This window comes from Scomber japonicus, chromosome 16 (assembly GCF_027409825.1).
Source record: "Scomber japonicus isolate fScoJap1 chromosome 16, fScoJap1.pri, whole genome shotgun sequence".
NCBI lineage: Eukaryota > Metazoa > Chordata > Actinopteri > Scombriformes > Scombridae > Scomber > Scomber japonicus.
In genome coordinates this window covers 9,145,574-9,157,900 of record NC_070593.1, presented here as the reverse complement: position 1 = coordinate 9,157,900, position 12,327 = coordinate 9,145,574, and the positions used below count along the sequence as shown (strand labels likewise).

The 12,327-nt window shown below is 39.3% G+C and overlaps 1 protein-coding gene across 1 annotated transcript in view; it reads left to right on the top strand.

Moving 5' to 3' along the window:
• Positions 1-486: 486 nt before the first annotated feature.
• The window catches only part of sash1b (SAM and SH3 domain containing 1b), a 51,590-nt gene continuing 39,749 nt past the window's right edge, over positions 487-12,327 (top strand). Inside the window, exon 1 of the mRNA XM_053335818.1 lies at positions 487-963. Coding sequence (XP_053191793.1) covers positions 487-963 — 477 coding nt within the window. The remainder of the gene's footprint in view (positions 964-12,327) is intronic.

Here is a 12,327-nt window from a genome sequence, read left to right as displayed (position 1 = left end):
AAGTAGCTACTTATACGCTTAAAAGAAGTTAAATACGGACTATTTGGGCGAAAACCAACCAATTGTTTCATGAGTGGGATTTTTTTTTTCACCTTTCACTTAGCCTTTAACTTACACTTGGGTGTACACACGAGGTGTCAAAGGAGATCAACAGGAGAGACTGAACCTGTCTTGCTGTCACTGTTTTTTGCTCAAAGGTACTACAGCAGGGCAGATTGCTTCAACCAGGATTGGCCTGATTAAATTAAAGAGGGGTTTCTACTCTAATATTAACCCTCTGCTCTTCACAAATTTACATTCACAGTGTTTTCTAATGCTCTGCCCATATCTAATAGATGTGTCTGCTTTGGAGAATTGAACTTGGGGGACTGTGTGTAAGGTTGGAGTCAAGTGGACCACAGCTCCCAGCAGCAGCAGTGTGACTGGAGATGAGGGTGATGGTTTGCACTTAAGGTAGGCCAACCTACTGTAATATTTTGTCTTAAGATGAGCCAAGGGCTGGACCTCGTCCTGGACTGGTTGTCAAAGCTCAATCTGTCTCAGTATGTGGAGTCATTCATTGACAATGGGTACGACGATTTGGAGGTTTGTAAACAGATTGGGGAGCCAGACCTTGATGCCATAGGTGTCCGAGTTCAGTACCACAGACACAGGCTCCTCACAGCGGTGCAGCAGCTGAAAGAGGAAGATAAAAGGAAATCATCTGGCTACTATTTCACCTTAGAGCCACTGGATGCTTCTTCTTGCCACCACAGTACTTTACACTCAAACAAAGAGGATAACTTCAGGACATTCAGGCCACACACAGGAATACACCAGCCCTCCTGTCCTGGAAACCATAACCCCATACTGACAGACTGTAATGACTTTGTGACTTATCCCAAACTGAAGCTCAAAGTACTGATAAGAGATAAACTTGCAAAAGATGGAATCAACCTCGGAGAATCACCGTACACCCATAAGGTAGGAACATTTTATTTCCTTACAACAAGGTGATAATGAATGCCAGCTCTTCAAGTGCTGTCTCTTGTAATTTAGCATGCTTACTTTGGTATGTATGTGATGAGGAGTGTGTCTAATTTCTTTGATGGTGCTGACTGCCAGTGATTCTTCCTTATTGGTCCAATGATGCTTTGGTATTTCTGGCTAGTGGCCAAGATTGACTCTTAGTGGAAACTGAAGCAATTTGTATGTTCAGTAGCATTCAATAGGATTCAGTAATCTTTTATCATTGGTATATTTGTTTAATGTTATCTTAAATCTCACAGTATAATTGAGCTAGTCAGGATTTATCTTCTCTCTTTTAATCATTGTAAATCAATGTTGGAGGCATTTGTTAGTTAGGTCTTTTGATGGTTTTTATTTTACTGTTCTAACAACATGTTCAGGTTGTTCAGATTATACACTTGAAGGTAAGATCAGGTCTGCCGAATGACCTCTTGAGTTGTATGGTGGACATGGTGAACTTGTTAATCAGTGTCGTAAGAATTTTTTTTCCATTTAAGATAAATGTGTATTTGCATTGGTTTCTTGTCTGTTAAGTACGGTGGCCGAGACCCGCCATGGCTGCAAATAAAAGTAACGCTGCAAACAAAAACAAACGCTGCTGCAAATAAAAAGAAACGCTGCTGCATATAAAAGAAACGCTGCAAATAAAAAGACACACCGTTTCTTTTATATGCAGCAGCGTTTCATTTTATTTGCAGCAGCGTTTGTTTTTGTTTGCAGCGTTACTTTTATTTGTAGCTATGGCGGGTCTCGGCCACCGTAGGTTAAGGCCAATATTGGTGAAAAACCGTAAAGTTTTAGATCTCATAGAATTAATCAAATACTTTATATATTTCGATCATTTGATTATTTATTGGGCCTATAAAATGTCAGATATTAGTGAAAAATGCCCATTCCAATTTCATAAAGGTAATATCTTCAAATTTACCATCGCATAACACAGCAGAAGGTGATTTTTAGCATTTTTGAATAATTCATTAATCAAAATCTACACTGTATTTAAGTGTCAGTCTGTCTAGGATCGCTTTGGTGGTGTTTGTGATTGCCATGATCAGTGGAGTCTATATACTACACTGTTTACACATAACCAACAAGCAGGGATTAAAAATGACCTCCACAGGCAGATGTCAGGCAGTGGGACAATGGATCAATCTGCCACGATGACAAATGTTTATTCCACAGATGACACATTTACTGGCAGCATGGCACTTTTATTTCTGGTGATCTGCTCTGTTCTCTAACAACTTGTCCAGTCTGCCAGCTGCAGAGTCTGCAGCAATTAATTAATTGCAGAGGATGGCTTTTCTATTTCGACTTCAACCAAATCCATTCAGAACATAATACACTCAGTGAATGGTCTGAGGCCTGCCAGCTGGAAATCTGAGTGGCGCATTTGGCTGATTTCCAACAGTCTGTCACTATCAGAGGAAGGTGTGATGGACGGATTCTCGATTTATATCACAGAAAATGATTATTTACCATTGGGCAGTGTATGGTGTATGAGTCTGTTTCATATGTACTTTAACAGACTGTTGTAATGAATCCCTGCTAAACACCACTGTAGGACACTTAACCTGAAAATCTTTGCATTTTCAAACCTTAGGCACAGTTTGTGTTCTCAGCACTCTTACCTTGTAAGGCAGTTGGATTCGCAAGATCACACTAGAATCGATCTCATCAGGCCTCAAGTTACGTTCTCGTGTCCGAACCACAGTTTGTTCAGACCAGTCAGCGTTGCATATCCAAAATAAGACCATGGATGTACGAAAAGAGCTGGATATGGTGTTTTTTGATCCATGGAGGTTTTAGATGTGCAAGTGTCCTCAAGCTGAGAAAAGCGAAAAAATCCATGGCGTCGCCACAATGTAAAGTCTACGGGCAGACAGTTAACTTGTCATTGGAACCAGCAGGGGAAACACTACTGCGCATATTCAGTTGGCCACTTAACACAGTAAATCCATAAACTAGAAACTTTTTTTGGTGTATGCACGAGCTGAGCAATTTCTATAGGACTGAATGGGCGCCATTTTTGGTCTGGAATCCAGCTTTACATCCATGGCTTCAAGTTATACGCTTGTGTCTGAACCACAATTTGTTTGGGCCAATCTGTGTCGCAAATCCAGCTGCCTTGCCTCACCTGCTGTGATAGATGATGATAGACAGACAGATGGTTCATCCAATCACCTGCCAAGTATTTCTTGAAAGTGCCCTTTTCCAAACTGTTTCCCTGGACGACTTCTGAGATTGGTCTGTATAAAAATCCATCTGGTGCATTAGTTTAGTGGCCCTCAGCCAAAAGAGAAGTTATTCTTTTAATGCACATTCACAGCACTTAAAGTTCTCAGGTAGCATGCCTGATGTCAGACACTGAACAGTTTTAAATTCATATAATGCTCAATCCAATACATATCAGTCCATATTTCCTCCTGGGGAACTTTTCAGACTTTCATATCTTGTATTGCTTCAATCCCTGCATTCATACTCATCTTGGTTTCATCTCTCTTCAGCACAGTTTTAAATGCTGCTCAACAGCAATGAATGAATGTGGTCTGAGGGACAGTGGAGCAAAGCGCAGCTTTCCAGTGTGGTCGAACTGATCTTTTTGTTAATAGAAACCAAAATATTGAGCGTGATTTACTAGAGTGCCTATAAACAAGCCCTGTGCAGCTCTGTCTACCCATAAAACATGCAGTGCAGCAATGTTTGGCATATTTTCATAAGTCATAAGCTTTAAAATAGTTGCACTGTACTTACTTTATTGTATGGTGGCGGTCTGCTCCACTGCTACATGCACTGTACTGTACTGTTCATGAAAGATTCAGATGCTGCAAACTACTAAGTGCAGAGGCACTTTGTGAATCACTTCCAGCCCTTTTGTAGGTTACAACTGATACAGGCACAGTTAGATTCACCCAGAAAACTTTAGTTAATTCTCCAGACTTAAAAGCACCATTGCTTCTGTAGTCAGCAAAAACCACGCTGGAGCTTTAGGTTCATTCACAGGCCAAAACCTATTAAGGATGTTCCTGGAAGAGATTTTACAATAGTGCATGGGATGCTGATGCAGCTTTTACAAAGTTCAAATGACTGTCACTATCAAATCTTTTAGGTTTAACATTTGTTTCAAGCCTTACACTGTGTGCTTAGCAATGGAGTATAATGACAGTCTAGCCTGGCTAACGCCAGACCCTACCTCAATTGTGGTAGGGTCTGGCGAGGAGCCGTTCATTGTGGATGTAAATGCTGGATGTGAACAGAGTCGCTCTATGGTCGTCATCGCCTTGAGGCTGCCTTCCTGTTCTGTGATTGGTTACCTATCCCAGGTGAAAATTTTGTCTTGGTGGCCATACTAACTTTCTGAGCGAAGTGGAATGTCGCTGGAAAGAGCATGGGTTTACCCCGCCTAATGACAGTCAGCATATTGAGTAACGGTTTGAGCCCATCAGCAAAGAAAATAACACAACAATCAGGTTGGCATTTTGTGATTCCACCATTATGGAGCAGTTTGGCCTTACAGGTTCATCAGATTTAGTTCATTTAATGGTTGCAGGATGCAGGTATGTAGGCCAGTACGGCCCATTTTCTCAACAGAAATAGCATACTGGAGCTTCAGGCCAAGTTTCACTCTGCCCGCAATTCTTTTCTTTCCATAAATGTGTGCTGAGCAGGTCGATATATCAGTATAAAGTCAACAGGATACTGTCTGAGATTTTGGTTAATGTACCACTGTTGTTGTTTTTTTTGTTTAGTTTTTTTGTATCAATGGCCCCAGTGCCATAAAGCGACAATCAATGCATAGTAATAAAGACATAAATTAAAAGTTATCTATTGCATTATTACTGTACATAATAGTTTCACAAATTATAAAACTCTATTTTTGCACTTGTGTAACAAATATTGACCTTATTTTGAACCTTATTTATGTGTAATCAATGTGAAATAATTAAAAACAAAAACAGTATGGGGTGTCCCCAGATCCTGTTCAGTTCAGGAATTGCATTTTGGATGTATTTTCACTATGCCTCTGTCTCTGTCTGAGTTTGGTAGTGCAATCAATTCCCAATGAGCAATGTGATTTTCAGACTATTCTGCACGCATGACTGGTTCACAAAGGCCTGCAGGACCTATTAGTGACTTTGAGAGAGAGGGTGAAATTAGTGATTTTGAGTGAAAGAGAGAAAAACAGTAATGCGATTAAGGCTGGTTGAGCTTTAAATGACCTAAACAAACATCTGGACAAACGTTTCTCTGAAAGCTAATTGGAGATTTTCACAAAATATGTAATAAATTCTAGACAAACACATTAGAGAAGTAAATACAACTTTAAACACAATTATTAAGACGTTCTCCTGAGCCGTGAATCATTTACAGTCTAGTCTTTTGCTGCTAAACCTTGAAGCATGAAAGCTGTTCTATGCTGCAGGACGCCTTTAGTTTGGCAGTATCTTCAAAATGTCATTGCATACAAATATTATAGTAGACTGTAAAGTGCAAACAGAATTCACATATTGTCCAACCTGATTTAAACTCGCAGGACTAAAAGGTAAACAGATTTTGACTCTCACATTAAAATTTCAGTAGGTAGAAATGTGATGCTCTTTCTTGCTGCTGCCTCACCACTTAATGTAGACTAAGATTTTTAAAAATTGCCTTAAAATGATATCAAACATTTGTCTAGCTGAAGTTAAAATGGATGTTTATTGTCTGCTACATATATCTGCTCCACATATCACATGTCTTGTTTTTATTTGAGAAATAAAATCAAACCAAAAGGGAGAAATTCATGTTTTTATATTTTGGAGTTCATGATGGAAATTCATAAATGTAAAACTTTTTAACATCTTTTTAACATTCAGCCAATCAAATCACTTATTTTTTAAACCATATTTCCTACGGTAAATTCATCGTTCTGTCATAGTCTGCCGCGCTGACAGCCAACATTTAAACAACCCACATTAACTTTCCTCCATCAGTCTCTTTCTCATCTGACTTAAAAACATGAAGACATCTTATTTTGCACCATAACTTGTTGAACGAGCGTCAAAACAAACATTCACTTTGAAAAATGACAATGCTAACATCATTTTGCTCACTAGATAACTAATTAAGCCGGCCAGCTGCATCAAATGAGACAACATAAACTTCCAAAATGTCACTTCAGTCACTTGAGATGTGGTCCTTATTGTACCACTGCTAACAACACGATGTCGGTCTGTGGCTTGTAAACTGCAGCACAAGTTTGTTTATTTTGTCTCTCCTTTCAATGCTGGAATACATTTGAGTTTTTTCAGGGGATTTTTTGTTTAGAAGAAAATTTAGAAAACGGTCATTGTATTCACCGCAAAAGGGAACGACTAAATGTGGTTTCAGTTGGACTTTAACTTCAGCAAGGGCACATCAAGATGATTAGAAAGCTTTCAAAAATTATATTAAATAATTACTTTTGTCATTTGCCTGCAAGGCATAGGGCAAATTGTTTCTCACCCGAGCCCTGCAGGGAAGGACTCCATTTATAACTGTCTTCACAATGAGCTTCAACTCCCCACAAGGCCTCATTGCGGTGCCCGGTCTGAAAAACAGCCTTAGAATAGGGAACAAATCTTAGTTGTTCAGAAGATTTCCCTGTGTTGCTCTGCCAGAGTATCCGAGGACAAGCAAAACCAGCAGGCCCCTTTTGACAGAAGAAAAGCCAGCATGAATAGAGCCTGGCAAAATACAAGCACTGCAGCAGCTGACAGCTGTCTCTGCCTTTGTCACTCTAAGATGGAGACTGAAAAGAACAGTTTTTGTGAACGCTGTGAGTTTTAAAACGCCAGCACAGATTTCACTGCGAGGACCAGTGCAGCATTGTAGCGGTCAGAAAGAACCTGTAAATGAATGAGAGAAATGGTTTGATAGTGGTTTAATGTTTGGTGTCTTCAGTCATCTATCTTCATCTATCTGTTTACTTCAGCGATTGATGTATGTTATATATATTTCAAACAGCAAGGTAACTTTTTAACTTTTGGTGGCACAGCCTTAGCAACGGCCTTCCCTTACATCCACACACATAAACACGTGTAGGTCATTTACTTGCAGCCTCACAGATTTTAATTAATACAGAAGTAAAACTTGTGTTTGACACCTTACCGAAAAAGAAAAAGGAACGAGTCACTTTTAGTGGGAAGTGTTAAAGGTATAACTGCAGCATGCTCATCCACATTTTAATCAGAATAATTTGATATTTCACTTATTCATGATCGCGAGTGTGTTGGCAGCATCTGGTTTCAACAGGTTTTCTCAAAATTGATTCTCAGCACAGGAATTACAAGTTTACCAACCCCCGAAAATACACAAGACCTGCAAATTGTTCTCTGAAAGAATGTCAAGAACATGTCAAAGACCAGAGTGTAAGACTTGGGGGGGGGGGGGGGGGGGGTCTGTTGGTAGAAATAATATGCAAATATATGTTTTCATTAGGATATAATTACCTGAAAATTGCATTTTGCTTCTGTTGTCGTTACCTTTAGAATGAGCCCTTTACATCTACATGGGGAGCAGGTCCTCTGCCACGGGCCATGTTTCTACAGTAGCTCAGAATGGACATACCAAAAACTGGCAATAGGGAGTTTTATGCGAGTTTCACATTCACAGTAGTTTCCCAACATACTTGGATGGGAAGATTGAAGGGTATTTAGTTAGTTACAATCTTCATCCTCCCTTCTAGATACCAGTAAATCCTACACACTGGTCATTTAACTGTACTTACTTATTTTTTACTTACTAATTGTAAGGAAAACATGAGCGGCAGTGGTTTATCATTTCAATCCACGCTGACTGACCTGCACCCAGTGTCTCTGTCCATCTGTCAGCAGCTGAGAGCCGAGAAGACAAACTGCCTCCTTCAGGCTGACTGACAGCTTAACAATTTACTAACCTATAGTTTTCATGTTGGCTTCACAGGGAGAAACCAACACAGTTTGTTTTATTGATTGATTGATTGATTTTATCACTGCCCGCTGTGACAAGTGAGGGGAATCTCTCAGTAGCTCACAGGCAGACTGGGAGCCCTGGTCAATCAAACAGTAATAAGGTCAACACATATATACAGCAGGATCTTCATTTGACTTAAACAGCAGCCTGTGGAAATAATATTTGACTATTTGTTTACTTATGGAGCACTTCTCAAAATCCAAGTTACAAAGTGCTTCATATGGTAGAAAATCATGAAATAATTGCAACATAAAAAAGGACTTGAAAGAGATAAAAACAGATCAAGGAAAAGTAAAAACTAAAAGAGATCATAGATTCAGTGAAAAAATGAAATGGCGTCTTGTCAGTGTGGTTTGATAGATTTGATAAAATGAAACTTTATTTGGAAGTGTGGTTGAGCAAGTAGAGCAAGCAGCAGAAAAGTGAATGCGGATGAAGCAGAGTAGTACTGTAAGTCGTCAGTCTGGCATTAAATGTACAATACAGACTACAGTGTGTCCGTTAATAAATGCTTCAGGTCATCAAGACCAAGAAAACACTCATCTGTTGTTTCCCAAACTGCTGGAAGGGGAGTTATCTCAGACGTCAGCAGCAATGAGCTAGCCTAGTGTCAATCTCAGTCGCTCCTACGAAATATAAACAGCAAATGGAGAAATGTCTGGCTGCTGAGTCTCTCTCTCTCTTAAGTGTGGCTCAGCTGCCCCCCCCCCTCCCCGCCCCCCCTTCCACATCCCTCTGCTGTCACCCCTGAGCAGTCACCCCCAGGGAAACACTGCCCTGAGACTCTGATATTATGAGCTGAGTGACTTCCACTGTGTTCAAACATGCTCCATAGCTTTATGATGTATGTTAGACTAGAGTGTGGAATAGCAATCATATATTCACATTATATTGCTTGTGTGTCTGTAGTGTGATCCTTAATATTGTTATGTCCTCTATCCATTACTACTGTCTTCTTGTCTTATTGACTGAAGGGTACAAGGCCTACTTATGGACTTTCTCCATGTAATGTCAGAATAGATTAGGTCAACCCACTGGGCCATTACAGGAATATTGCTGGATTATTGCACTGATGGTGCTGAGAGGGAGGGAGGGAGAGAGGGGGGGGGTGTAGAATAGTATTGCACAGAGCACTCAAAAGCTTAACATGCCATGAACATGCTTGTCACTTACAGTTTCAGATTCAGTAAATTCCTGTCCATCTTATTACTTGTGCAGCAATCTGGTATTCTCCTCCTGAGGATGTTGCAAGAAGTAAAAAAACAGGGACCGTACAAGGGCAGCTGTCATTGTACCAGCATGTACTCAGCCACTGCACATTACATCAGCGTGAGAGTGATATTAGGGATGATATGTTTTATATGTTGTTCACACGAGGAATACTGCTCTATGTATAATGTAAACCCCCAATGTTAAGCAGGGCATAATCACTGACCTATATATGTGACTCTAAGATTAGAGTCCATGGTCAGTGGATGGGTGGGGGCCGGGAGGGGGGGGGGGGGGGTTAAGGATAAAACCTAGCTAATAGCTCATTGTACTGTCTAGATTCTTCTATCCAGTATATATCCGTTGTCCAATTTCCTCTGTCCTCATATTGCCTTTAAACACAAATAATTCAAAAGAGCATCTTGCCCCGGACAAAAAAACAGAAACAGCAAAGTGCATCATGAACTCTGTCACTGTTTACACCCAATAAGCTCTAGTAAGGAGGGATTTTATTTCCATTTTGTTTTTTTTGGTTTTTATCTAATATATACAAAGTTGTTGTGTTGTTTTTGTGTAAATATTTCCCTCAAGCACTGCCAGCTATTGACACACTCCTCAGTTTCCAGCCTTTATCTCCCCGTGGCTTCAGCTATTGTATGACAATGCTAAGTAGGTCTTTGAAACTATGTGGTGTTCTGTGAATTTAAATCACTGTGTGGAAGAGAAAGATGTGCAGCAGGCTTCTGAATGGAGAGAAGAGGTTTAATTTAAGTCTGTATAAGATGTACTACTGGGTGGTCATTTAATTTGTTTTGTGTTATTCAAAAAATGAAGTTCTTATCTTCAGGCTCATATTATTTAGTATTTCATGTTGGCTTGATCAGACTTGCTCAAGGATCCCATCCAACATGACTTTTTTATGTCATATGATGGTGTTTTCCATGCTTCAGTGAGATGATGCAGACTGTCAGAAATACTCACATGGTAGTAAGAAATATTAAATATGAATTGAATTTTAATGGAAACGATTTCCGCAGTCAGTGAGAAGATTATTTATCTCCCCATCCATGATGACTGGTGTTTTTTAATAAGGATTATATCTCTCTGTTCATTTGAGACGATAAATGAAAAAACTTAACATCCTTTAACACAGACTTTTGATCCGTTATAGATTTTTGTGTATAAATATGTTCTTGAGTGGCTCGTTGGCCCTAACCGGGGCGTTGCATCATCACCAAGCACGGGGAGGTCTTTAAGCCACACTACATTGACCTTGATCACATTCCATTACAAGGGTATAACCGCGCTCTCTGCGGGGCTATTTTTACTGCACGTGCAACATTGGCCATTTCAGCAGGGTTAGCAAGTATTTTCAGTCAGTCAAGCAGAGGAGCCCATTTGCTAGAGGTAAAGGGCTTCTCCCTCAAAGAGAGGCACCATTACTCTAATGCAGTTATGTTTCTTTTGTTATTTATTTATGTGAACGATTCAGCGTTTTGCATGATTAGATTCATTGTATTGGTACATTGTAAAGGTTTTTTATACCAGAACTCAAAGGTTAAAGGTAGAGTTGATGGCTTTTTATTTCTTAAAAGCCAATTCATGTGCAGCAATTCATAACAATTCATAACAATTTGCAATGGAAAAAGGGTCAATTAAAATGAATCATTTATAGCATATAGTCTTCATGTTAGCTAATATGCATATGTGTCACTGAGAGGCCTCGTAAAATACATTAACAGCCAAAATCATAGTCATTCCTTTATTGTTTAATTCGTCCACTTTAACGTCTGCTCCTCATATTCATTAAACCAACCCTAATACCAGCCTCAGCCTAACAAAACTGTCTAGACACCCTTAGGCTAACGACACTAATCCATCATCACTTATATGTCTGAAAAACTGCAACACTATTTTTTGGTGCCAATGATTTGTTGCCAGAATATTTTTCATTCATTATCGATAGTAGAGATATTATAATTTATGGGTCCTGTATTTTTTTATTTTTAAAGTAGGTCATATATTGATTGAATCTTCTAATCCATAGTCCTAGCCAAAAAAATGTATTTCTTCTCTCCCGGTCCTCACATATAACTACAAGTCTCCCCCCATTCAAAATACAAAAAGGATGAGAAGAAACTACACTCAGTCCTGCACATCTCTGTCAAATCTCTACAGGTTTTTGGCAGTCGGCTTTAAAATTCATTTCGATTCATGTCCTTTTCTTTTTTCGGGTCAGATAAGCTCTTAACATCTTGTTGCACTAGAATACTTTTTTCCTAAAACATGTCTGTCAGGCAGATGTGAGCCTGATGCATCTCTCAGGTCGTTTGGCACTAATGCTTCAACTATTCCCCGGTCAAAGTCTTAAGAAAAAAAAAAAAAAAAAAAAAAAAAAGTAGAAGGGTCATGTCAGATTAAGGATGAGACACTATGGAAAGATTTAAATTTAAAAACAAAAAAATGTGAAGTCTTACCAAGTGGTCTTTGGACAGCGAGCAGTGAAAAAGGTCTCAAATCAAATATGAGCAAATAGCAGATTTGCTTCATAAATGATTGAGCAGAAATCTTGTCTCTCAGGTAGAACAATACACCATTGCTTTCTGTCACAACTCTCTACTTCCCATTCAATTTTAATGTTAAATTCCACGGAGCATCTCTCTTTGAGACATTCATAAATCAAACAGGATGTTTGTTTTTGTTCTGTTTTTTGCTTTCTGACTTGCTCAAAGAAGACTTAACTTAACCTTTTGAACCTAGTTTTAGTGTGAAATACCCTCTGGAAACTGAATGAGCCTGGCAGTTACAGTGGAAACCTCACTAACCAGCCAACTGCAGAGAGAGAGAGAGAGAGAGAGAGGGGTTTTATTTAGTAATGACAACAAAAAGTGACGTGTTTTTTAATTTGAATTGAGCCTAACATTTAGTTTGTCTCATCAGGTTTTTGCATGTCTTGAAAATATTTAGTCGTTTTTAGTGTGCTTATGTTTTATTTGCAGGCGTGGAGCCCGAGCATCGTCTCACTGAAGCTCAGCGTAATTACCTATTCAAAGCACCACAGTGTTGTGGGATAAACTCACATCTGCTGCCAATCTTATTGTGTCAGCATACTTATTTTAATCTGCTTTTACAACAGTT